Source organism: Triturus cristatus, chromosome 8 (genome assembly GCF_964204655.1).
Source record: "Triturus cristatus chromosome 8, aTriCri1.1, whole genome shotgun sequence".
NCBI classification, from domain to species: Eukaryota; Metazoa; Chordata; class Amphibia; order Caudata; family Salamandridae; genus Triturus; species Triturus cristatus.
The window spans coordinates 342,979,023-343,005,138 of NC_140591.1; the positions used below are offsets into that span (position 1 = coordinate 342,979,023).

General features: G+C 41.0%; 1 protein-coding gene across 1 annotated transcript in view; it reads left to right on the forward strand.

Moving 5' to 3' along the window:
* Nucleotides 1–23,446, forward strand: part of USPL1 (ubiquitin specific peptidase like 1) — a 352,126-nt gene extending 328,680 nt beyond the window's left edge. Inside the window, exon 9 of the mRNA XM_085621659.1 lies at nucleotides 20,321–23,446. Within this exon, the coding sequence (XP_085477785.1) occupies nucleotides 20,321–21,678 (1,358 nt within the window). The 3' untranslated portion in view covers nucleotides 21,679–23,446. The remainder of the gene's footprint in view (nucleotides 1–20,320) is intronic.
* The last annotated feature ends 2,670 nt before the right edge of the window (nucleotides 23,447–26,116 follow it).

The window sequence follows — 26,116 nt, forward strand, 5'->3', positions numbered from 1 at the left end:
CTTATTTCTGTTTTCACATTTTTCCTCAAAGTAGAGTCAAGGTAGGTATTCCAGGTCATTATCTCTGTTTTCGCTTCGTTTACCTGATATCCAGCAATCTTACCAAAATCTTTTAATAAGCCCATTATAATTGGAAAAGATTCCATAGGATTTTGCGTATATATTAAATCGTCAGCGTAGAGAGCCTCTTTTTTTTTTTTTAACCCAACCTTGATGTTGAAACGGCTGAATTAACAGTTCCTTCCTAATCCTCCTTGCTAAATGCTCTATATAAAGGTTAAACAACAGAGGGGATAAGGGACAACCCTGCCGTGTACCTCTGCCTATTTTTAATTGTTGAATGAGAGCACCATTGATTAGAATTCTTGCAAAAGGGCATGTACAGATATTTTTTATAGCATTAATAAAATTGCTCCCAACCCATTGTGTATTAAGACAGCATGGAGAAAGGGCCAGCTTACCCTGTCAAATGCCTCGGCAGCATCGACAGAATGGCTAGGGGGAGGTTTTTTTTTTTATCTGTGGCCGGATCTATAGTGCAAACAAGGTCGTGTGTTGGGTCGATCAGATGTCTATTTTTCATAAATCCTTTTTGTGACAATCCTATTAGGTCTCCCAATATTTTACCCAAACTTTTTGCAAATATATTCGTAAATATTTTATAATCATTATTGAGTAAAGATATAGTGTGATAAGACTCACATTTTTTAGGATTTTTATTGGGTTTTAGTATAAGGGTTATTGTGGCAGCATTCCAGGATTCCGGTATATATTCTTTATTTATATAGATAGAGTTAAATAAGGAGGTTAATGGCTGCGTCATTTCCTCCACTAAGACCTTATATAGTTCACTAGGAATCCCATTGGGTCCAGGTGCTTTCCCATTCTTCAGGTGTTTTATTGCTAAAGATACTTCTTCAGATGTGATGGGGTTATTAAGTAGAGATTCCTTATCTGTTGGTAATTTTGGGAGAGGGCAGCTTATAAACCAAGTATTCAGCTGTTCGTTAGATACTGAGATCTCTTCCTTATATAAATCTTGAATAAAATTGGTAAATGCGACCCCAATATCGATGTCATCCGAACAGCTTACACCTGAGCTCTCCAAAGTTATCTCTTTTATTGAATTCCTAGCTAAGTCTGTCCTCGTTTTCCATGCCAATAACCTCCCACAACCCTCGCCATACTCATATTGCGCCAATTTACTGGCAAACCACTTTTTTTTAACTATGCCTTCCAGATGCTCCAAGTTCTTTCGTCCCCTCATTAATTTGTGACTGAAACTCATTCGTCGCTGCTGAGTCTTGCGCTACAATGAGATCTTTTTGCCAGGATATTATTTTCTTCTCTGTTCTATTTTTTTATCATTTTCTTCTTACTATGTGAAGTATAACTAATTATTTCCCTCTAATATAGGCTTTGTATGCATCCTAAATGACCCGTAGTGTAGTGAATCCCGTATTTAGTTAGAAGTAGTCTAGCGTGTCTTGTTTCAGTTTATCCTGAAATTCCAGTTCTCCTAATAAAGACCTATCCACTGTCCATCTAATTTCAGGCCCCTTTTGTTCTGTAGCTATCTCTAAACTGACTGCTGAATGATCTGATAAGTGAGCAGGGTGATGGAAGACTGTTTTAACCTTATTACCTAATCTTGAATCAATAAGGTAGTAGTCTATGCAGGAAGTATGACCGTATTTTTTTATTATGATAGGCAAATTGATTCTTTCTTCCAGCTCTCATCCTCCAGGGGTCTATTAGTCCTAATTTCTTCATGAGATTCTGTATAGCTGCTCGCATTTTAGAAGTATTAACTGTTGGTCTAGTGGTAGATTTATCTAGTACAGAATCCATTAGAGCATTAAAATCCCCCGCCATTATACTAGGATAATCATCATTCAGTATTTGTTGGAATAGGTCATGCAGTGGTGATGAGTAATCTACAGTCGGGCCATAGTAGCTTATCATAGAGTAAGTCTGGCTATAAATCCTCACCGTTGCAATAACCCATCTTCCTTTAGGGTCTGAAATTACTTTGATTATTTTTGCGTGAACTGAGTTTTTAAACGGAATGGCTACCCCTTTAATATTACAATTCTGATTGGTGCATGCTAGCTGGTGTATCCACTTATGACCTTTAAGTATTGTCTCCCATGCTTTTTGTTGTAGATGCGTTTCTTGCAGTATTATGATATCGGACTTGGATTGTTTCAGGAATTGTAGGATTCGTCTTCTTCTATCTGCTACTGTAAACCCATTTATGTTCCAACTAAGTATTTTCAAAGTGTGTTTATCTGTGTTGACCATATTTTAATAACATTTCCTATTTTCCTAAGAGATTTTCGCATATGACGACTTTTTCTTCTTTTTTTTTTCCCCCAATGCTCCCAACCCCGTGTGAAAATTGCATAATATGTACAGTGTGTTCTAGCCCCATTTTGTTAACAAAGGGGGAACCCTCCCTTTAACAAAGAGGGGCATAAAGTCTGCCCAGCGGCTATCCTCTCTCCAGCCACCCTTTTTTTTCTTTTCTTTTATGTGCTTATGTATGCAGACACAACCTTTTGTGAATATTCAAGTATTTCTAGGATTTTATCTGCTTGATGAGGTTTTCCACTTCCTCTGGATCTCTAATGTGATGCATTTCATTATTCCACTTTATTTTTAAAGTGGCAGGAAACTTAATTTGCGTAGTAGCCCCTAGAGATTTAAGCTCCTGTATGTATTGGCCCAATTCCCACTGACGCGTTTGGGTTTCCTATGATAAATCCGAGCATATAAGGAATGACCAACCATCTTTAGTATGTGACCCAGCTTTCAATGCAGCTGAGAGAACTTTTTCCTTAATAGAGTAGGTATTAAAGTTAATTAATTTAATATTTTCCTGGGTTTGTCTCTATTAGGGTTTCTCCTAAATGGGTCACTATGAATTCGTTGAATATCATGGAGTAGATCTAGTTCCCCAGCTTCTGGTATTGTTTCTTGAATCAAATTTACAACAAACCCTTTTAAGTCCTCACCCTCTTCCCCCTCTGGAACATTCATGAGCCTTAGATTATTAAGTCTTGAGTTATTCTCTAGTGTTTCGATTTTTTCTTGGAGTGCTTTCCTTTATCTTTACAGCTTAGGATCTCTGTGCGGTTAACCTTAACTTCCCTTCTTATGTCTTCTGAAGATGTCTCCAGATTTTTTATTCTGTCAGTCAAGTCTGTAAGCTTCTTCTCCAGATTCTCACAGGCATCACAAATTTTTACTTGATTCACTTCTAACATTGCGAATCTGGTTTTTATTTCCTCGGATAGGGTCTGTAATAATGTCTCTATGGTTTCTTGCCTTGGAGGCGGGGCAACTGCACCCCCTACCATTGAGAGTTCAGATAACACTGGTGATATAGATGGTACAGATAGTGAGAGTAGATTTTCCTTCTGACTACCAGGCAGAGTATCCATGGTTGAAGTCTCCGCCTCCAAGACCTGGAATCTATTAGCCAAAGATAGGCTAGTGGTTTGCTGTAAGTCTCCAGTCGATTTCTGATCCATAATCTTGGTAACTCCGATAGAGTCCAACACCTTTGTAATGATGGTTGGTGGGTCAGCACCCCCGCTAACCTTAAAAAAGGATCCGATTGAGGGAGTTATTTTTAATTTGGATCCCCTCCCAATTTGAGTAGATTTATTATCTTCTTGCCTTTTTTTCGAGTTTGTCTAGAGCTTCGATCCTCGCAAGGGGCTACCACTAAGATATCAGGAAACTGGGGGGAAAGAACTGGCGGAGATGCTTTTTTCCCTAAATAGGTGTCATCTACGTCCATGCATTTATTCCGTGGTGTGTATCTGTTAATTGTTTGAGCCCTTGGTTCTGTCAATGTTGTGGGCAGTTTCCCCTCTGGTTTCAGTATCTGGGATGGTTTAACATTAGTGCTTTGTTTCCCTTGGTTTTTTTTGCTCTTTCGCTACCGCGGATATATATATTCTTTTGGGGCTCATGTGTCTGGACAAGCCAAGCTCCAACCCGGTTAGCATGTTTTCTGTAGTTCGTGTGCTGGCAGATTGTAATTGCGCGTAGGTATTAATTACTCCGGCTTGGCCCCGCAAAGAGGTTTATGCTACAGCTCTTCGTCCCTGACCAAGTTGGAGCACAGGCAGGTACCATGGGGCTCTGAATATAGTAGAAATCACCATATGTTATATGCACCAGAGTTTGACTCGGGCTCTGCCTCAATCCCCCCTCTTATGTACCCCCCCACCAATATAGCAGCGGTCACCTGATAATACGTCCTTTCCTCAAGGGAGCAACAGCCAGAGGATACGATAAGGAGAGGAGGAGATCCCGGGGTGTTGATTCAGCAGACGTCCAGCCCCCACTGGGGTACGACAGCTTTGATTCCAGCTCCCACGTTCAAACAAAATGGGCAAGGCAAAGTAGAAGGCAAAAGGAAACCCCCACCAAGGCGACAACAGATGTGGCATTGGCAGTTAGAAACGTAGCCGGGCTTCCAAACACCCCATCTGCCGACAAAGCACGTCCGCGGCGCCCAACGGGGCCTCAGCTGCAGCCGCTCAGTCTGGCCCGCGTCCGTGACCGAATCCGTGAGGGAGACGGCACCGAGTTGCACCGCGGCAGCACTGGGCAGCAGGAAGCGCAGAGGTATGGAGGTCTGTAATTTCCTCTGAGTTATTCTCCAGGTTAAAGTTTAGTTTTTAAATCAGTTTGGAGTCCGCATTCTGCATTCAGGCATGCTGAAGAGATTTAAGCCGACTCTCCGCCGGCCGCCATGTTCCCCCCACATATATATCAAGAAGTGAACAGCTTTTCTAACCAGTTATTAGAGACTATGGCTGAAATTGGGTTAGGATTGTCTCAAAAAATTGTCAAATAGGGAAAAAACAAAATCTCTGCTAAATGGTTCTCAAAAGATCTCAATGAAGAAAAAAAGAGGACTCTCAATTATGGAATGCCAAAATCGCTCTTTAAAAAACCTGTCACTGTGGCGTCTAAAAAGAAATGTATACAAGAACCATATTTTTGAAGGCAGAATTAGACCAAGAGGCGAATCACAAGAAAACTGTTCCAAATTGTAAAACAAACCACCAATCTAACACAAACTAAGAATCAAATCCTTCTAAAGAGAAATAATAATCTTTCTACCATCTTCAGTAAAAAAAAAAAACAATTAATCACAGATGTTGGGGAGGGCAAGAAACACAATCATCATGCATAAAGCACTGAGTTCCTGGTCAATATTTGAAGAAATCACCCAATAAGACTTAAATAAAATCATTGTGAATACCATACCATAAGTTCACCATCTGATCCCCACATCTGTATTGAAAGAGATCAAGGAGGCAGTGTTACCATTCTGACTGAATGTTATAAGCACCTCTCTATCAAAATGAAAAATCCCAGATTACCTAAAAATAGGCCAGGCCATACCCATCCCAAAAAGTAAGTGGCAGATCTAGATGAATTTAGCTTCTTTCACCCCATCACTTGTGTACTATTCCTGGCCAGAGTATTAGAAAGATGTCGAGTCATCACTGAGGAAACATCCAAAACACAATGATCTGCAATCTGGCTTCAGAGCAGGTTACAGAATGGAAACTTACATTTTTTTAAATTTCTCTTTGCATCCTGGATAAAATATCTCTTGCCTCCTCATCCCCTTAGACTTCTCATTGGCACTGGACACAGTGAAACCTGCCTCACTCCTAACAATATTCATCGAAAGAATGGCTCAATAGTGCACAGTACTTAGCTGATTCTTGTCGTTCTTGGAAAACCTGAGGTTAGTCAGTCAAATTGACAAATTCAATATCCAGCATACTGAGGTGTATCCTCTCAGGCACACTTTTTAACATCTACATAGAACCTCTTACCACCTTTCCTAAATCAGTCCAACATCAACTACTATTTCTATGCTGATGACACCTGACTTTACCTAAAAATATCCTTTCTACAACTTATCTAACAAATATCGCAAATCCTCAACACGATCCAATCCTGGGTAACCTACCACTCGCAAACTCCATATGCAATGCCCCATTTGTCTTGGAAATATTTGGAATAGGAGGCCTTTATTGCCCCCAGTAAATACATCACCGCTAGAGTAATAGTATTGACCGAGTGGGGTAAATACCCACCCCATTCTGGCCCACTTGTAATTAGGACATATTTTTCTTGAGCACAGTGCATCAAGTTGGAACAGTCGAATACCTGTATTCATCGAGCACCCAACTACATACAATATGCCGTTAGGTGGCTTCTAGGTGTCATGATGAGGCCTCCAGCGATTGCTACAATCCTCCATTTATGGGATTCAGAGTAGTAAACCATGCTGGATCTTGGCTTTCTAATACTAAACATACAGCAGCGGATTAGCACTCCGAAGCTTGACACAATACTCCACAGGAAGCCTCCAGAGCTGCTAAACAATACTCCTGATGTGGCCTTCACAAATAAACATGAACGTTCATGTGGGACTTCTGGAACATGACAGTGTGCAAGAGTAAGCCTCCAGAACAGGATTCCATACTGCACCTAAGACCACTGGAATAAGGCAACCCTCCAGATGAGGTTTTCAGAATTAATCAGAACGTGCATGTATATTTGTCCATAGGTATGCAGCCTTTGTAAAGCACATATCTAGCAGGTAAGCTCTTTCATACTACTAAATAAAAACATTGGTTCACGAACAGCATCAGCGATCCCCAGAGATTAGTGTGCAGCACTTTATTCCACTTCATCGCACACTTTGGTTCCAGCCCGGTGAACCTTAAATAAGCAGCAAGCAGTGCTGTTTTTTCTAGAAGTATGAGTGAATGTAGTTAGCGGCCTGGGGCATGATCTAGTAAATAAAATGTGAAATTAATTTTGCCAAATGTATTTTGCTTTTTTATTTTGCTAAAGATATCATATTATGAATTGAGATGTAAATAAAAGATAATGAAGGATTTCTATAAAGAATAGATCGGAGAAATGAAATGACAGATTGTTATTATATGTCATTCATCTTATTGAAGATTAACACAATAGTAGAAAGAGAATGAGCAGGTGTTTGCATGTATCCTTCTGCCTCCTCTTGAGTGCTTACACAGACCTTCATGAGGGACTATTTTACAATGATAGCCCTCGCTGTCTACCCCTGCAGGTCTTGCTATAATGTGTTAATGCTGCATGCATTAGCACAGTAACCCCTACCTATTAGCTTTGCCAATGCTTATTTTCTTTAGTTTGCCTCCTTGTCACATTCCTTGGCAAGATAGTAGACTGAGATCCTTTTCTCTGCACCATGTGCGGCTACCTTGACTATAGCAGGGACCCCTCACTGGTATCAGTTACTTGTTTCCGATGGTGAAATTTTCTGTACTCACTCGAGGATAATTCACATTTGTACTCAGTGGAGATTTATTTTTATGCAAGTCTGGAAATACCTCAACTCTCAGCCGAGCATAAAACAAACCTGTGCACGCCTAGAGAAAACAGTGTGTTCCTGGAGAAAAGGATAACAAAAAAATATTCCTCCAATTTCCAAAATCAAATCTTCACAGAAACCGCCTTTGGTCGATCAAATGACTTGTGAAAATGTGCAGTGCCCTGTCCCTCACACTCATGCCTCACAATGTTTTGACGCTACACTTTTTGGCTTCAGTTGCTTACAACAGGAGTGCTCCATTTTGGTTTACTGTCCAACCTCGAAGCAGAAAAAGAAACCATTCAAATCTATACGTCAAATGAAGTCTACAGTTCATTGCTAGCTGTAAGGCTTACGCAGGGCTTTACGTGGGCGGGGTCATGTCTGTGCTCAGCACTGTAAAAGCACAAAATGGGTGTTTTTTTCTTTTGGTAGTTTTACTCTGCACACACCTGGCCTGAGGTCATTAGACAACAGAACCAGACTACATTACACATTTTTTTTGTTTTTAGGCATGTGAGGTTTAAGGGATTTGCCCAGAATCAGTGGATGTTGATCTTAGGCTGACATTTGAACCTGGTTCCCCCGTTACAGGGTCAGCTAGTCGTTAGGCCATATTTCCTCGAGTCTGGTGCCTCTACGCCACATCTCCCCGAGTCTGGTGCCTCTAGGCCACATCTCCTTGAGACTGGTGCATTCTGTGCTCTCTTTCTGCCCTTGCATATATTACAAGTCTTGGTAATCTGGTTTAAATGAAAAAAGAATTGTTCAGTACATTGTGGTTGAGTAGTGAAAAAGGGTAGTACCTAAATTGATACCATAACTTCAAAGTCCTTTTTACAGGCTATCTGTTTGACATATTACGTGACTCTTCAAGCAGGTGGAAAAACTCTAGCTGAAATTTCAATGAGTGCGAAAAGCCCTTTGGTGAGAAACTCACTAATTTCATAGGCAATTTCCTCAAGTTGATTTAATAGACATCTGAGCTAAAAATAGGTAGGAGTGCGAGGCAGGAGTGGGAGGAATGTACCTAAGATGCTATTTTTTTTGTCAGCTTAGAAGATTCCAGATCAAGTTGTTGTTGACTCCTTGCTAAGCAAGTTATAGCTCTTGGATCCCTCTGTTAGGTTCAACAGGTTTTTAAATTTACTAATCTAAACTATATTCTGACATGGTATTAAACGTGAAACAAATGAAGTATCTTCACTGTTAATTAGACTTTCTTCAATATACCATATCACATATGACAATTCTAAAATCATACTCTATGTAGAAATCATTCAAAATGAATAAACATGTGTAGTACGTGATACACTGAACCAAATGCCCTTTTAACCTGCCCACTGTTAATTAACATTATACATCTAATTAAGTAGACTTACAAATTCACACATAATCACCGAAAGATAAAATGCCATGGATATCTCTGTCAGGAGTGAAAATCCAGAGTAATCGTGATATTGTGTGCATTGGGTCTCATGTTCTAATAATTGGGGCCCGATTTACTACTGTCATTCGCAAACCGTTGATGTGCACGTCGCATACTGCCTTATTTGCAAATGGAATGCAATTTGCAATGCGGCTTGAGCATCAACAGTCTCATCGCAAATTGTCCATTCACAGGGGCGCACAAGATGACCTGCCGAATGAATAGCATTCGAGTGGTTGCAATTTACGATCCCTTGTGAATGACTGTGAATCCAGGGATGAAGACCTGAAAGAAACAGCACACCTCCATTTCTGTATTTGCTTTCCCAAATGGGGAACATTTTTGTAAAAGCAGTCAGTATATAGTGAAGGGACAGGAGTTGGTTATTAAAAAGAAAAAAATGTTTCCCATTTGGGAACACATGGAGGTGAGCAGGCACTGGTTCGCTAGATCGATCCCACCACCTGGCCTCGCCGCACTCCCCAAGGCCGCCCCACAGGATTCCCAAAGAGGAAGCTGTCCAAAAGGGATAGTGCCCCTTTCTGAATCGGTTATCTCCCCAACTCGGACTTTATTAACTGACCAGTGGTTTTCTACTGCAACTGTAGTCACAAACATCCCTTTTGGAATCACAAATAGAGGGAATGTATGTCTATTTATATCCCCTCATTTGCAATTTGGAAAGGGTTGCAAAAGCCCTTTCATGAGTCAAAGATTTTTCTGAATTGCAAAAGGGCTCTTTCACATTGTAAAAATCCCTTTTGTAGCAGCAAATCATATGATTTTGTGAATTGGAGTTTTGCAACCGCAAAAAAGCTTTGTACATCTGGCCCTTAGTTTGCAAGTACAGCTATCTCGATCTTGCATATAGAGGAAATATTAATGTACCAACAAGAAACATTATTTCTGCATGACAATAGTTTTCAGCACTAATCTGCCAAATGCGGCTTCATTAACCTACACACAGAACAAGGAAGCCTCTTCTGAATGTTTTATTAACATAAAAGTACCACATCTCCTAAGTATGATTCCATGGTCTACCTTTCTGTAGCATCTGCAGTCTTTTTCAAACGTATATATTTCATATCCAAATGTGCACTGAATCCATTTATTTCGTGTTTCAATTTTTTTTAATTGAGTTTCAAAGTTAGGAAACGACAGACAAGCTAAGATAATATAACATGACAATGTTCAGCACTCAGGATAATACAGTAAAACACTGGGCCTTAAATAAGAGAAAAGAGTACATAGCCTTATATATAATTCCGTTCTTAGGAAACAACACTTTATTACTGCAATATGTAGTTAAGTCTTTAAGATTACCCAAAGCTTTTGATATACAGGTAGATTTTCAATTGCACACATAGCCCAACTGTCTCAAGGCGCCGAACATGTAAGGACAGGGAGTGATGATCAAATGAGGGTGGAAGGAGAAAAAAGGTGCAAGACACTCAGTGGCTTTTAACGAGACACACAGTGGCTCGTTAAAAGGATCTCGAGCACAGGCCTGATCTAAGGCTGAAGGTATCCTGTGATTTACTGTGAGTTGTGAATAAAGGAGTCCAAGGTTCTCGATATCTGTTGCAAGGTGATGGGGTTTCCCACATCCTTTGTTTGATCTGAATGAGTGCTTCTGAAGTATGTATTGCATGCCCACCACATATAATAGGAAACGTTTTTGTTGGGGGCCTCCCAGTCCAGAAAGATAACTTTAAATTCAGTGGTGATAAGTAAATCGAGTAGGGTAAGGTCGAGGTCTGACAGAGGTAATGGTGTTCCTAGCACATATGGGCCAAGTATGATCTAAGCGAAGTCCAGCGAGATAGATGTCTTGAATGTTCTAACTAGTTGGACAGGAATTTCATTCCAATGAGAGGTAAATAGTCTACAAGAGAAGAACATGTGTTCTGGGTCGCCACACTGTTTTGTATGACCAGCAGGAGTCCGAGTCCCTCGGTTTTGGTTTCGAATGTTTACTTGGGATCCAGTAAAGAGAGGGTGCAGCAAAAATAATTGTTTGTAACTAATGCAGGGACAAGTTTACCCCAGAGCAAGTTAGAGCACATTTTAGGAGTCTTCCAATGGCAGTGCTTTGTCTTAGCGAGCTCATTTACTATGTAGATTAAAGGTGGGTCGCTGATCAGTAATACAGATACAGTTTGTTCATCTTTGATGCTGTGTGGCCCCCTGACTGGATATGTTAAAGGAAGGGAAAAAAGCTGTATTTTCCAAGGGGCCTAATTTAGAGATCTTTGTATTAATTTTTAAGAAGTTAAAGAACTCTAGGTTGGACAGGGAGTACTTTCTCTGGAGCATTGCAAGGGTTCAGGGTTTATTACCTGCATGCAGGCCTGACACTAGAGAGATGCCTTCAGAAGCCCAATTTGGCCCCAGCGTAGGAGAAATAGGCAGTTGAAGTTTCTTATTGTTCCTTAGAGAGATGGATTAAGATTTATTAATTTTGGAGGCTGGAGACTTGTCCACAAAAAGTAGAGTTCGAATGGTATCTCTGAAAATGGATTCAGATCGGCTAAAGGTATGCTGCAAAATAGTTAGGTTCGCCACCACGGGAACGGGATGGCAATATGACACTCAGTTGCAAACCACACTGGCTTATTGTGGAGGTTTGGTTCCAACCATTGGGAGCCCTGTGCCACCAAGAAGACAGTCTGGTAGTGGAACCAGTTTAGCAAGTTACAGCCACCTTCTCTCATAGGTGACCTAAGCTTTTTAAGACTCATTCTAGGTTTCTTTTACTATTCCAAAGGAATATGACACCATCTTGTCTAATGCACCAAAGGAAGGTTTGAACAGGTGGATAGGGAGCGTACTTGATAGAAAATTAAAGGGGTCACCATCATCTTCAGAGCTTCTACTCAGTGCCTCTAAGAAATACATTTAGGAGACTTGACTATTAATAGTCTTTAACTTTATCAAGAATCTTAAGCTCATTCTGGGATATGAATTCAGTTAGACTGTTACAGAACCAAATTCCCAAGTATTTAATAAATTAGATTGTCATTGGAAATTTGAGTTCCCAACACAGGAAGGGTTACAATGAATGTTGAGAGGTAGGACTTCTGTTTATCCTTGTTCAAGGTGTAGCCGGAAAAGGCAGAAAATGTATTAATTGTTACTATTGCAATTATGGCAACTTCAGGGGTTTCCGTACAAAATGTGGATATTGTCAGCATAAGCCACTGTTTTAAAAGTCAAATGACCAAATTTCAGACCCCTAATGTTATTGAATTCATTTATCAATAGTAATTGGGGATCGATGACTAGGAGAATTAGGAGCTCTATGAAGCTCCGTTCTGTGATGCTCTATGACACTCTATACTACTCTACTGTACAACATTCTACTCCACAACACTACTCCACTCCGCAAATTTCTATGTAACTCCCTTTATGCCACTCCACCCTACTCTACAACACTCTACGCAACACCCTCTACACCACTCCACTCTGCTAAGCACCACTCCACAACAACACTCTATGCTGCTCAACTCCACTCTGCCCCTTTTACTCTACGAAGATTTCTCTCTCCTCGATACTCCACTCTACTCCATTCCACTCCACTCTACTCCACTCCATGCCACTCTACTCTACTCCACTCCATGCCACTCTCCTTTACCCCACGATCTTTTAGCCACGCTGAACAGCTGACACACTGGTGTACAACATGCTAAAACATATTAGCAGAGCCAACAGCTTTTGCATAGGCGAGACCTAATGGCCGTCCAGATTTACAAATATTTTTTCACTTTTATTGCTAAAAAAAACTACTAAATTATTTTACACCAAATCACAAAAAGCACTGGACTAAGATCTACCTTGCTACCACATTTTGTATGATTCCTTTCAGCAGTTTTTGCAGTAGCGCTGTTTTAAATAGGCTATGAAAAATGCATGAGATTTGTGCATTTTGGAGCCCCCTCCTTCCCTGTTCTCGGGCCCTGCATGACAGATCACCCTAATAGTTTCCATGAAAAAACTAGGCAAATAAGAGCACGTTTTTGGAGAGTTTCATGAATATTCATCAAATTGTGCCGAAGTTTTTAGAAAACCAAAAAAGTCAGTTCCTATGGAAACGCAGAGCTAACTATAGCTGCCCAGTGCCCACCGCCATATAAAATATGGCTGACACCTTTCAGACATGATATCATGCACAACATCATGAGTAACCTTGCTGCCATCACCACTGGCATCACTGCTTTAACCACAACTCCGGCCACTCCCTCTCACTGTGTATCACATCACACATGACCTCAATAATGACATCATAAGTGACATAGTTGATGATTTCACTTATAACATCAGCTGTGAGCTAGTTGATCACCAGCAGGGCCCATGTGCAGCATCTTTTTAACGTACAACACAGGAGGCATGATAGAGGTGTTGCAAGTGGTCCTCCATAATCATACCGACCTGTAGGCCAAACATGCGGTCAGGAAGCGCCGTTCCTTCCTCAGTGTTTCTTCTGACAGATCGAACTGCTGCTTCTTGCGTTGCATTATCTGTTTTTGCAGCCGGTTCTCCATGCACTGCTAATGTTTTGCCCATTGGCAGTGAAAGGCTTGCATCTGCATTTGGAAGGCTATCTCTGCTCTCTCGCCTGCTGGGCTGTTTAACCCGTCCCTGCCGACAAGAAAAAAGGCAGCGAGCCAGAAGCTGGATTTTATTTTGTATTTCACGAGTCTACCCAGAGGTACTATGATGACATATGATATCACCTTCCATTCCTGGCTTTTCAGGCAATAGCAAGTTGCATTGTGGGGCTTGTTCTTTTGCTTGTAACTGTTTCATTATTTGCTCAAAACTCCAGTATGAAAAAGGCTGTTGGCTAAAAAAGCCAGAATTGTCCGAAGCTGATATACTTGTTCTGGAATCACTTGTCAGCTATGTTTTGCTAAGATGTCTAGTCCATTTCAAAAGCTGCTTGTGTCACACAAAAAATAAAATAAACACTGTTCCCATTTTTTGAGGGTTGTCTCATTCACATCATGGATTAAAACAAGCATTGGCAATGTAAATCGTTTTGCCTTTTTTATTGGAAACTTTTATACCAAGCTTCAAAATGCAATAAAGATAAAACATTTAAAGCAGCAGTGTAACCTTCGCAAATAACGAGAATGACTAACAGTTAGCTGAAGGAACATCACACAGGTCTCTCACATATACAAGACCAACACAGCTAACACACTAAAAGAGTGAGTGAGTGAGAGGAGTTAATGGATTTCTGTTAGTTCTCTGTAAACAGACTTACACATACAAGGAGTACGAAGAAATAGCTCACCCTCTTATGCAATTACCACATATTCATGTACTCGTATAGGAAGGAGGACCCTCGCCTACCTAGAGTGGTATGCTTCATCATTGGGCTCTACTTATAGTGCTGGGAAGCATTCAACTGTACTACTGGGACTGCTGTACAGATTCCTGGTTATGAGTTTCCTAGTTTGGGTGAAGTTATAGCCTTTATACTGACATTTAGGTTATACCTTTGTTAAACTGTTATACCTATATTCAAATCGAGCATTGGTGAACTAAAAATGTTTTTATTGGTGTCGTCCTACCACATGCTTAAAAACGGGAGGGTAAAACAAATCACCCTGCTTCTTGTATCTGTTGACATGTTTTTGTGCTCATACATTGCCCATACAGGGCAGAATCCTTCCTCAGCACTGCGGATATCACAAATAAAATATTGTGAAACAGTCCCTGATACATAGGGCATCTATGTATGTACATTTGGTATATCCTTTGTTTTTAATAACACGAAGTAACAGCAGTAGAAACACCACTTCGTCATACAACATGTACACCTTTGGCAAAAACAGTGCAAGTTTCCTAGAGACGTTTTAAGGCATGGACAAAGTGGGCCCCAGCTTTTCAAGGGGCCCCCTGATAGAGCCAGCTCTGTTCTGCAGACAGTCTTGCCCTGATGACCTTGAGTAATTCTTAAACAGATTATTTTTAATGCTATTTGTCTTTAGTTTTGATCAGCCGCGCTCATGCAGGTGGGGCCAAGGGGGGGGGGGGGGGGGTTGACGGATGATGATGAGAAAATATTTGATAAATAATTAATTTTCCCTCATCGTCGTCTGTCTAAATACCCCCCACCCGGACCTACCGCCCCACTGCTCTTACCTGCATGGGCCACAGCTGGTTTTAAAGTGGGTGATGTGTGAGAGTCTATTACAGACATTTGGCAGATAAACGTTGTGTTTATTTTGTATGCAACATCCATAAAAAAGTTTCTTTTAGATCAAAACAGGACCTCACATGTGAGAAATGGGAGGGTGTCGGATTACTTGCAGTAATGTTAGTGAGCTGCTGCTGTTATATAATAGTGAAAACACACCTCACTCTCCCTGAATATTACACATTTAGAATTTGGACATCTGTGCTTGTGCACTGTCAGTGACCTGGCCAAAGAGGGCATGAATGAGCTGAAATTGGTTTATAAATTCAAGGCTGTTCCGAACATGCCCCCCCCCCCCCTCAAATACATTTGGTCCAGGGCACCCAAAATCCTTAAAATGTTCCAGATTTCCCTACTTCACAAAACAGGTACAACTATGGTGGCAGCACTGCAAACTTTCTCTATCATAGAACAGGTACATATGGGCAGCAGCACAACTGGGACACCCTGGCAATAGTAAACTTTAATCTGTGAACCCAACAAGTGCGATCTCTCATTCCCTGCACAACAGTTCCAGTGAGGCAGACTAGTAGAAGCTTTCATCCCTCTCAGAACCTGTACAGTTAAGGCATCAGTGACATGCTAGTCACTGACAGATCTTGGAAAACATGCGTTATCTTACCAAGAGAAATGTATAGGAGATGAATTAATGAATATGGAGTTTCTGACCCCATTCTCTCTCGGGTGATATTCCAACTCAGCATCCTGGAAGTCCTGCTGCTGTCACTTGGAGACCTTCTGTTTGTGTTGATTTTTTGCATTGCCATGCACTGAGATGTAGCCATAGATAGAAGGCGATTGCTATGTGGAGCAGCCCAGCAACTGTCTAAATAACTATGCTCTAGACAGGTACACAGGTGTCAACTTCTTTGAAAAGGTTTTGAATGCTCGTGCACCAGGAGCTGTGCAGTCCCAACCATGGAGCTGCATCTTTTCAAAATGTTGAGGGCCTCCACGGTCACTGATGACCACTGTTTTTTCTTACATTTATTTTTTCTAAAATTTCTTTATCTATTTTAATTTTGAGGTATCTGCTATTTGTTATTACTTAGAGCTTAAATAACATTTAGAGAACTGTTACCGATCACTGTCAGAAGTGCGGTGTGGCCCTTTTTTTGTTGTAGATGAAGGTGACAGTGTTGTCATTCGAATTTTGTTTAGCCAATTTAAGGAAGGTTATTGTATGAAAGTGGGCAAAGATAACAAACAATGTATGTAGCATGTAGAGGACAATACTATTCTAAATAGTAGGATGAGTATCCATTGCTTAGTGCAGGCGAGTGAGTGGGCTGTTGATTGTAGTGGGGCTGCTCTGGTACTTGTCACAATGATGCAGTTTCAGTGTGGGTGCTCTGCTTAAGATCCCAGCCTTGTTGGCCTGTGAGAACCTGCAAGATCGCATCACCAAAGAGTCAAAAGAAAGACCACCACGTTCTTTAGCAGGTAAAATATTTTGATGTGATGGAGACAGCAGTTGTTCGAAATTTATACAGGGAACTGCTGGATTTATGAAATGTAATTGGAATTATTTGAAATTGTGAAAATTGATTTATTTTTAAGAATTTAATTTAGCCCTGAAAAAGTCCTGTTTTCTCTCTGAGACAACACACGGTTGTACTTTCCATCATCTTCGGATATGAAATAAAGAATATTTTTAGAGTCATATATGGTCTTCTGGTCTCCTGGATTTTTTTGATCTACCTGATATCAATTTGAATAAACTCTGCTATTGTGCAGCTACTTTGTGGTGTGCCCTTCTTAGTTTCCCCTTTTAAGCAAAATTCAGCAATAATCCAGATAATCAAATTTTGGAGAAAAAAATTAAAATGTGGTTGACCATATTTGCGAGTCATGACTCGCAAATTAAAATAGCAGAGATATTAAAAATAGGTTGCTCTGTTAATTTAAACACTTGTATCTTAAAAACTGCTGAATGGATTTACACCAATACACAACAGGATAACAAACTGAGTAAAGTTCTACTTCAATGCCAAATTGTTGTGAATCCGTTCAGCTATATGAGTTGTAGATATGAGCAAATGTTCCGTTGGTAGTTTTATGGAAATACACTTCCTTTTTCACCCCTGTTAACATTGTTATCTGTGGACAGATCATGCAACTTGGTGAGCAGAAACTTTGCTAACTGTGTAAGTGTATTGTCGAATTGTGTGCAAATCTGCCCACGGGGTGAAACGTTATGTGCAAATCACAAAAAGCTGTTTTAATGGAAAGTGGGGCTGAACCTACACAGTGGTAATTATGTATGGTGTTAAACCAGTTGTTTGTGCTTCCCTCACAAGGGCATGTGTGGGGAAAAAAATTGATCTGATCCTCAAACGATGACCATATTTTTGTTATATAAAATGTTAAATACTGCAAGCAAGATGAATAATTGCCGTGGGGATTTGAAGGCACAATTTGTAACAAATATAGACAAAACTGGTATTTAGTAGCGTTTTGCCAATTACCATATAATATACACATTGCAAAATAAAGCATGCCAAACATTGATTGTGGAGTCGCAGGATACAGGGCCATTTTAAAACAGTCTTAAAAACAATGTTCTGTTAATTTTTCTGATAATAAATGCCATGTGTGAAACTAATGATACACTGTAAGCAAAGAGTCCAAAAAGTGTGAAGAGCTATAGATGGTGTGCAAACATTTGAGAACAATTGATGATGACTCTGGTCTTTCTTTTTTTCACATTACCATACCCAGTTGGCACCATGTCATGTTAAGCACCATCAGCCAGCCCTTACTTATTTGCCAGAAGCACCAAATGTTTTGGGATTTTTGAGCCCATACTTGCACTGTTTGCCAAAACGCAACATTGCAGGAAAGGCTTACGATATTGGACAAGGCCCTGGGCAACTTGACCACTGTGAACATATTTATCATTTCAAACACTGCAGTTTGTTCAGTTATGCCTTTTAAAATCACTCTTAAATACATGATGATCAACATGCTATTAGCAGACAAATCACTGAAAAAATGTCCGCCGTTTGATCCTTTATCTGAAGTGTGCGTGGGGGGGTGATCTGTTAGGTGGGGTTAGGACATGAGATGAAGTTAGAACCCTTCCTTGAGAATTGTTTTACTTTTTAGTTTATTATAGCAAGGCCATTATAAACATACCCAGCTACCTTTATTTTCTTAAATTTGCAATTTTTCCACATCATTTTTGTTTCAAATGAAATTTAGTAAAGAAAATACCTTTACTTTGTGTCACGACTCATCTTAAATAAGTTAACTTTCAATAGGTCACCGGTGTAGAAAAAAGAAACGGTTCTCTTTGCCCAGTCCTGCATCGCTAATAGACACCAATAATAGCAATTCTAGAATGTTTTAGATAATGTCACCTGCGGTTTTGAGGGCTAGTGTGCCATCATTCTCTAGATGGCCCCTTTTACTACCAACCACATCATTAATTGAGAACTCCTAATGGAGATGTGTTTGAGATAATGATTATAAGATTGTAGAAGAATGCATGATGGTGTGACTATATTAGTGTAAGCCCTTGGTCTGGGAGCACACATTGATTTTAGAGGAGACTAAATGAAAACAAAGAGTGTGTCCAAAAGCAAAAATCCATATCTATGTTGGTGTATGTACATTGCTGCAAATAGCTGTAAAAAAGTAAACCATTTGCTGGTAAAAGATAAAATAAAAAACATGAAAGAACTGTGTGAACATTATCAAGTGATACTCAAAGCAGGTATCCGTAAAATGTCTCACCTCACCTTTCCCAAATGTTTATAACTAGTGTCAATGTACAGTAAATGGATAGGAGTACGGTGGCTGTATTGCCACATAATGGGAATAGTGTGTAAGTATCATGAAGGGTGTGTTGTCATGTGATTGTGTGTATGTATGTGGTAGTATTGGTCTACGGAGGTGCTGTATGGCAGTGTGCCTCCCACCTTTCTGCAGTCTGTGTGCTGCTGTGCCCTGGTTGTGCAGCCCCTTACATGTGGTGCCCACTCCTCGTGCGGTGCCTCTGTTTGCCCTCTGCCTACTTTACATGCCCTCATTGTACTCCTCATTCTTTACAGCCCAGGGGCAGGAACTGCATGCGTCCATGTGCCCATCACTGTGTTCAGGGGTGAGTGGGCTAAAAAAGTAACTGCCATATCAAGTGACTTGCTCCTCCATGGCCCTCACATTGCTGCAGGCCACCGAGAAGCACGCCATGTTCCCAGTTGGGACAGGACCCAGGGACAGGTCACCGATGACCGCGGCATGCTCCTCCGTGGCCTTCAGAATGTTGTGTTCCAAGGAGTGGCGGCTCAGCCGGCAACCGCTCCTGCACTCTACTCTTAATTGGCAATTGGGCCAAGAACGGGTCTCAAGCTCGCTCCTTGCCCTTCCTGGAGCCTTCCTCTCTGTTGCATAGGCTGACCGTGGCGTGGGCCCCTGCAGCCCCTGTGGAGCAGGGTAGCCCTCAAACCTTCAAGGGGGTGGTGGGGCCCATTCAGCCCAAGGCCAATAAATAGCTCTAAGATATGGGAGACTCAAGTGTCCCTCATCACAGTCTGCAGGGGGCCCCCATCATTTTGCCTTACGCCATTGAAGGCCACGCGGAGGGGTCAATTTTCCCCTCACCCTCAACACACGTTTTTGCTTGTTGACAAAAAATATAGAATGTGTGTTTTTTGGATCTTATAACTTTGAAATGTAGAACAGTTTACCTCCCTCTTTGATCTACAGTTTCAGGAACTGTAATGTATATACAAAAAATGTCATAAAAAAATTAAGAATTTTATCGCCAAGTCGTAAGACATCACCAGATCTCACATTTAACTCCTCTTGATTTCAATATTCAGGCCCTCCTGGCCCATTTTCTGTCTCATAGCAAATGTTGATATATATTTATCCACCATCCAGACTCTGGAGAAAACATTCTCGATTTGTGGCCTTTATGTAATGTTTTCAGAAACCTCTTCATATCTTTGTCCTGAATAACACATTGCTTACCATCTTGGTGACATTTTTCATCACGTGCTGTATTTTATCCTGTTTAGGCTGTAAAACAATTTTTTAATTTGAGTTCATGTTGCAAGCGGGGTGAATTATCAGTTTGCTGAAACTGCGAAACCTAGACAGATAAAATGAGCTGTTTCTTAGACGAACCTGTCACTGGGGGTTTAGATTTTGACAGAGTATTTCTAAATGACAAAAGTCAACATAAATATGTAGGAACAGAAATCCACTAATCGTGCTGCATTGCAATCAAATAACAGAATATGACCTAATTGATCAATTCTTTCTTTTTCAGGTTCTTGGCTGGAATGTGATGATCTAAAAGGTCCCTATTGTTGTTGCCATCAGATGTGCAAAGTTCCACCTTCAGAAATTCATATCGTTTACTGGGAAAAGAACCTCGGATCTGCCAGCAAAACAAATGAACAAATGGAAACTGGAAATACAGAAACCTTCCCACTTAGCTCTGCACCTTCAAGTTCTCCTCTAAGGTGTGACAGTGCAGGGCACAGGGTCGCTCCTACTGTGCTTCACAAAGAGGATATTTCTGATGCACCATCAGTTGTGTCCTCAGTTGCCACCAGTGATAAGGAGAAAAGCATTTTTGGCTTTAAAGAATTGGCTGCTGATGCCATGATAACCCTAACTCTTGTTGAAATTCATGTTGATTCTGCAGGAAGGCCACTGGAAAATGCCCAGGTGATCCAAACTGATGACGCTTCAGAGAAGGGTGCACAGCAGCCACAAGAAAAACCATCTGCTTCTTCATTGCAAAATCCATATCAAGGGGAAATGTCTCCAACAGATATGGTAGCAAACAAATGCCCAGAGTCTGAAAGCTCTATTATGTCTGTAGAGGGAGAACTCGCAAACCCAGCTGACGCAGACGAAAACCATAGCACTTGCCCACCTACGATTGCTGAAGGAGCTCAGCCATCCGATATTGAGGAAGACAAGCTAATTAACAGTGCAGTCAGTACACAAGGGGACATCCCATCGAGCCTATCATGTGAGGGCAACGAACCTGCAGGAGATCCTTCCACAGTGTCAAACAAGAGTTGCAAGAAAGGACTTTCCACCAACTGGGTGGATAGTTTAATAGGCAGACACCCTCTTCTTCCATCTAGTCTAACTTTTCCAAATCAGAAACTTAGATCAAGAAACGTAAAAGATAATAGTCAACAAAAAACATCTGCTACTCAACAGAAAAATCAAAGTGAGACTTTCCCAGCTAAAGTAACAGACGGCCTGGCATCGGTAAAAAAGGCAAGCAATTTTGGTGGCTTTATAGTCAAAGGGCTCACTAAATGCATTGAAGATGAAGCCCCAGATCCTGTATCTGGTTGTACTAGTGAATCATTTCCTCCAGATTTACCAAACATCACTGGCCTGCCTGTGGAACAATTGTCTTGTACAGAAAATAATTCAACTACTGGGACTATGTCAGGGGCATCCAATACTAGCAGCCAACAGATGACGTCAGACAAAGAACCATCGCTTGGCCTTATAGAGCCATCAAAACATTCAGACATTTTGAATGAAAATAAGCAGTTAACTTCGAACATTGGTGGCTTTGTCAAAGATCATAACGTTCACAAGCTTCGTTTAGAACTAAGAAGACTGAAAGCTAAGAAGAACGAGCTGGCCTCTTGATATTCCAGCCAAGGCTTACAGAAATGGAATGTTTCCAAACAAACACTGGGAATTCCCCATGATGCACAATATGACCGAAGGTGTAAATCATCGCAAAAACGTCTCAACATCTGAAAAGTGTAGCCAGGACACATTTATGGTGCAAACAGTAAATCTGTGTGCACCAGGACTTCCGGCAGCTTCTTATTTTCTAGCCCAGGAGATTTAGAGTTCTTTACAGACTGCAGCGGCCTCGTCCATGGAGATCTGAAGAACATGGCAGATTGTGTCTGTTGGTGTATAGACGCAGAGGAACATTCCTACCTGCTCGGGAACATGCCTTCTGTTAAGGCACAGCCAATATGGCTGCAGCGTGACCTAAACCGAGTCTGTGAAGTTTAATTGTTACAGGACCAAGGGCCAGATGTACAAACAGTAGTAATAGCGATTACCAAATAGCGTTTATTTTACGAATCGCTATTTGGTAATCGCTATTGCTAATGTATAAAGGGGTTACCTAGCCCCTATTCCCTAAATAGCAATTCACAGTGGATCGCAAATGGACCTGCCTCATGAATATTAATGCGGTAGGTTGCAATTTGTGACCCACTAGGATTCTCTGCCATTACTGGGATGGTGGCCTGCTGGGGTCAGCAGACCACCATGTCTGTGATTGCTTTTAAATAAAGCAATCATCTTATTTTAAATGCAGGCCGTTTTACTTAAAGGAAAATGAGATGTATTTAAAAATAAAAAAATTACAAGTTTTATTTTTTTAAGATTAGGCAGGGGGCCATGGGACCACTGAGGATCCCTTCCCATTTGGGAATGTGTTATCACCAACTTTGAGTTTGCAAAATGCAAATGTTTTGCGACCGCATTTTGGTCGCAAAACATTTATACATGCCATGCTGATTCGGTATTTGGAAGAGACGCCCTCAAGACACCCCTTCCAAATACCAAATCAGTATGTATTTGCAATTTCAAATTGCGATTCGGTAACATGTTACCGAATTGCAATTTGGGATTAATACACACAAGAATGCATTTTTGCAGTCGGAAATGGCTTAAATCTGTGAATAGGGCTGTTTGCCACTGCAAGAATGCTTCATACATCTAGCTCCAAGTTTTATGATCTTAAGCTTGGGAAAACTTTGTGATCTAGAATGCCTTAGAAGACAAGTTTTTATTGAGCTGTAGCTTTGTAGTTGGTGAGAATATTTCCTTTTAGTACATTTTTACTAACATACCTTTTAAATTATCCACTTCACTTATTTTAACCTTGTTTAGTCTTGCATATTTCTAAGATAAAAAATATTTTTCAAACTATTGCTATTCACCAGTGTAAACATTTACCCTTTAATATTAAACACGTAAATGCTTATTTCTTCTTGATGTAAATACATTAGTTGATAGATCTGTATGTGTTTAAACACATTGTAAACAAGGAGCTAATTGTGTTTCATTATTTATAAAAGGCAAAAAAGAAACAAAGAAGTTAGAACGAAGGGATAGAACATTCGTTTTCTTAAATTTACAGTCCTTTAGTAAGATCGTAGAAAAATGCGTTGAAAAGTATAATGCTAGTAGTTTGCAATGTTAATTCTTAGTGCAGTTTCTCTGGTGTAATTTTACAGTAATTGTTCTACAGTAAATTGCTCTGTTGCTCTTTGGGGGTTAGCAGCACAGTTGTCGCTTCACCTTATGTGTTCAACAGAGAAACAGCTTTGATAGTTCTTTTGCCCCAACCACATGTTGATTGTTTGAGTAAAACATTTGATGGAGCAAACATTGCGTGCGTCCACTGAAAGTGCTTGCATTGGACTTTTTGCCCTGTGGAAAAGCTTATGATTAATACAGCACAACTAAGATGGCTATGGTTAAACTCCAAATGAGCAAGGCTATGGGCCTTATCCGTTATTTAAATTTACAACAAAGGCAGAAGGACTGACATATTTACTGGAAAAAGCATATTTTAAAGCCAATAATTTAAAGGTGGATTGTTTGTTAGTGTGTTAAGGCTTGCAGAGAGATATTACATAGAATCTCACAGATTACTGTGGCAGGCAAGGGTTGTGATGTTACCCCTTTACAAACCTGGGTGGAAGATCTGCACTATGATCATCCTTGTTAGGACCTTTTAGGAGGGATTAAGTTGTAGTAGCCACTCTATAGTTAAGATTCCGAGGTACAGGAATTCCTCCATATTTTGTTCGCTTTGCCCTCGCTTCACAACTCTCCATAAAACTATCCAGACCTACAGCTTTTTCTACATTGGCGCATGATGGAAAGTTTCGTGGTGATTGGTCAAGGGGGTGCGAAGATAAAAGGGGGGTTCCCAAAACTTGTTCTTCCACCAATGCATTTCCATAGGCTTTTGCATCACATATAGAACGAGCATGGCTGAATGGATTTCCTTGAAATTTGGTACGATTATACATGGTGTGCAGATGATCCTTTTGGGTACTACAGGTAACTAGGGTAAGTATTTGTTAAGTTATAAGGCATTTATCTGTTGTCGTGGTAGTTTTACGAAATTTTGTGAAACTGCAGTGGTACATAGCAGTGAAAAGGCATTGTTATTGGCTAATGACTGCCTTTACAAAAGTTAAAGTGTTACAGCAAACAAATGATGGACGGAATGTTGACAATGCAAACATTCTTCCCCAGTCAAAAGATCTGGGTTCAATCCAGCCTTCTTTTGCCCACTACGCCACCCCAGTTTGGACCCAGCCATATGCAAATCAGTCTTGACCCTGTGCCCCATGGGAACAGTCCAGACTGAACTGCCAGGCCAGCTCCTCCCTGGACCGGAAACAAGCTCCACTCAATACAACCCCACTGTTTGCCTGTCCACTCTACGCAAGCCCAATCTACTCTATTCCACAGAACACAACTAACTTTACCTCACTCCACACTACTCTACTGTATGCCACTAACTGTACCTCACTCCACTCTATGCCAATCCACTCTATGCTATTCCACTCTACACCACTCCACCCCACTCCCATGTATGCTATTCTACTGTATGCCACCCCAGTCAACGCAACTTCACTCCATGCTATTCCACTGTATGCCATTACACTGTACTGTATGCCACTCCACACCACTGTATGCCACTACGCTGTATTTCACTCCAGTCCCCTCTACTCCACTGTACGCTATTCCACTGTATGTCAGTCCACTCTACCACCCTCCCCTCTACGCCACTGCACACTACACCAGTCCACTGTATGCTATTTCACTGTACTCCACTGTATGCCAACCCATTCTACCCCACTGCACCACACTCTACTCTACCCCCACTCTATGCCACTCCACTCTATTTCACTCCACTGTATGCAACTCCACTACACTCTATGCCACTTCACACTATTCCGCTGTACGAAAGCTTCACTCTGTCTCTCCACTATTCTACTCTGTCACTCCATTGTTTGCCACTCCAATATACACTAGCCCTCTCTACGCCACTACACTGTACGGCATTGCACTCTACTCCACTATACGCTATTCCACTGTACCCCACTCCACTGTATGTCACTCTACTCTACACCACTTTATGCCACTCCATTCTATGCTATTTCATTCTACGTCACTCCACTCTATGCTATTCCACGCCATTCCACGATATTCCACTGTACGCAACTCCACTGTAAGCCTCTCCACTTTATGCTATTTCACTCCTCGCTATCCACTGTAGGCCACTACACTGTACATCACTCCACTATACGCCCCTCCACTCAACATAACGCAACTCTTCGCCACTCCACAGTATGCTATTCTACTCAATACTACTCCGCTGTACGCCACTATATGCTATTTCTTGGTATGCCACTAAACTCTGTGTCACTCAACTCTACGTTATTCAACTCTGTGCCACTCCACTCTACCCCGCTCCACTGTACCCCACATCAATGTACCCCAGTCCACTTTAAGCCACTCCACTGCTTAGATGACTTGAAATAGTGCAGAACACAGTGGCAAGACTTCTACTGCATCAACCCCCAAGTTCTATTCCACTACTTGCCTGCTCCACGAACTGCATAGGCTGCCTTTTGAACGTTGCATCCAATTTAAAGCATTGAGTTATGAACATAAATGTCTATTGAACTCTGGTCCCTCCTATCTAAGACCTTTGATGTTGCCATATACTCCTAATCGATCTCTATGCTCTAGCAACGCTGACCTTGCAGTTGTTACTAGAGTTAAAAGAGCCAGACATGAAGGTTGTGCCTTTTTTTTCTGAGGCCAAAGTTATGGAATTCTTTCCTTTCTGAGCTGAGGTCATGTTGCTCGCTCTCTGCTTTCCACAGGAAACTCCAAACCTGGCTTTTTAAACCCTTGCCAGCCACAGCAGTTCACTGTTCTGTTCCCACTTAGGTTTATGTACATGGCTCATTGATATATTGGTCTTATTCAGCACCTGCAAATGTTAAAAAATGATCTTTATAACATGTTG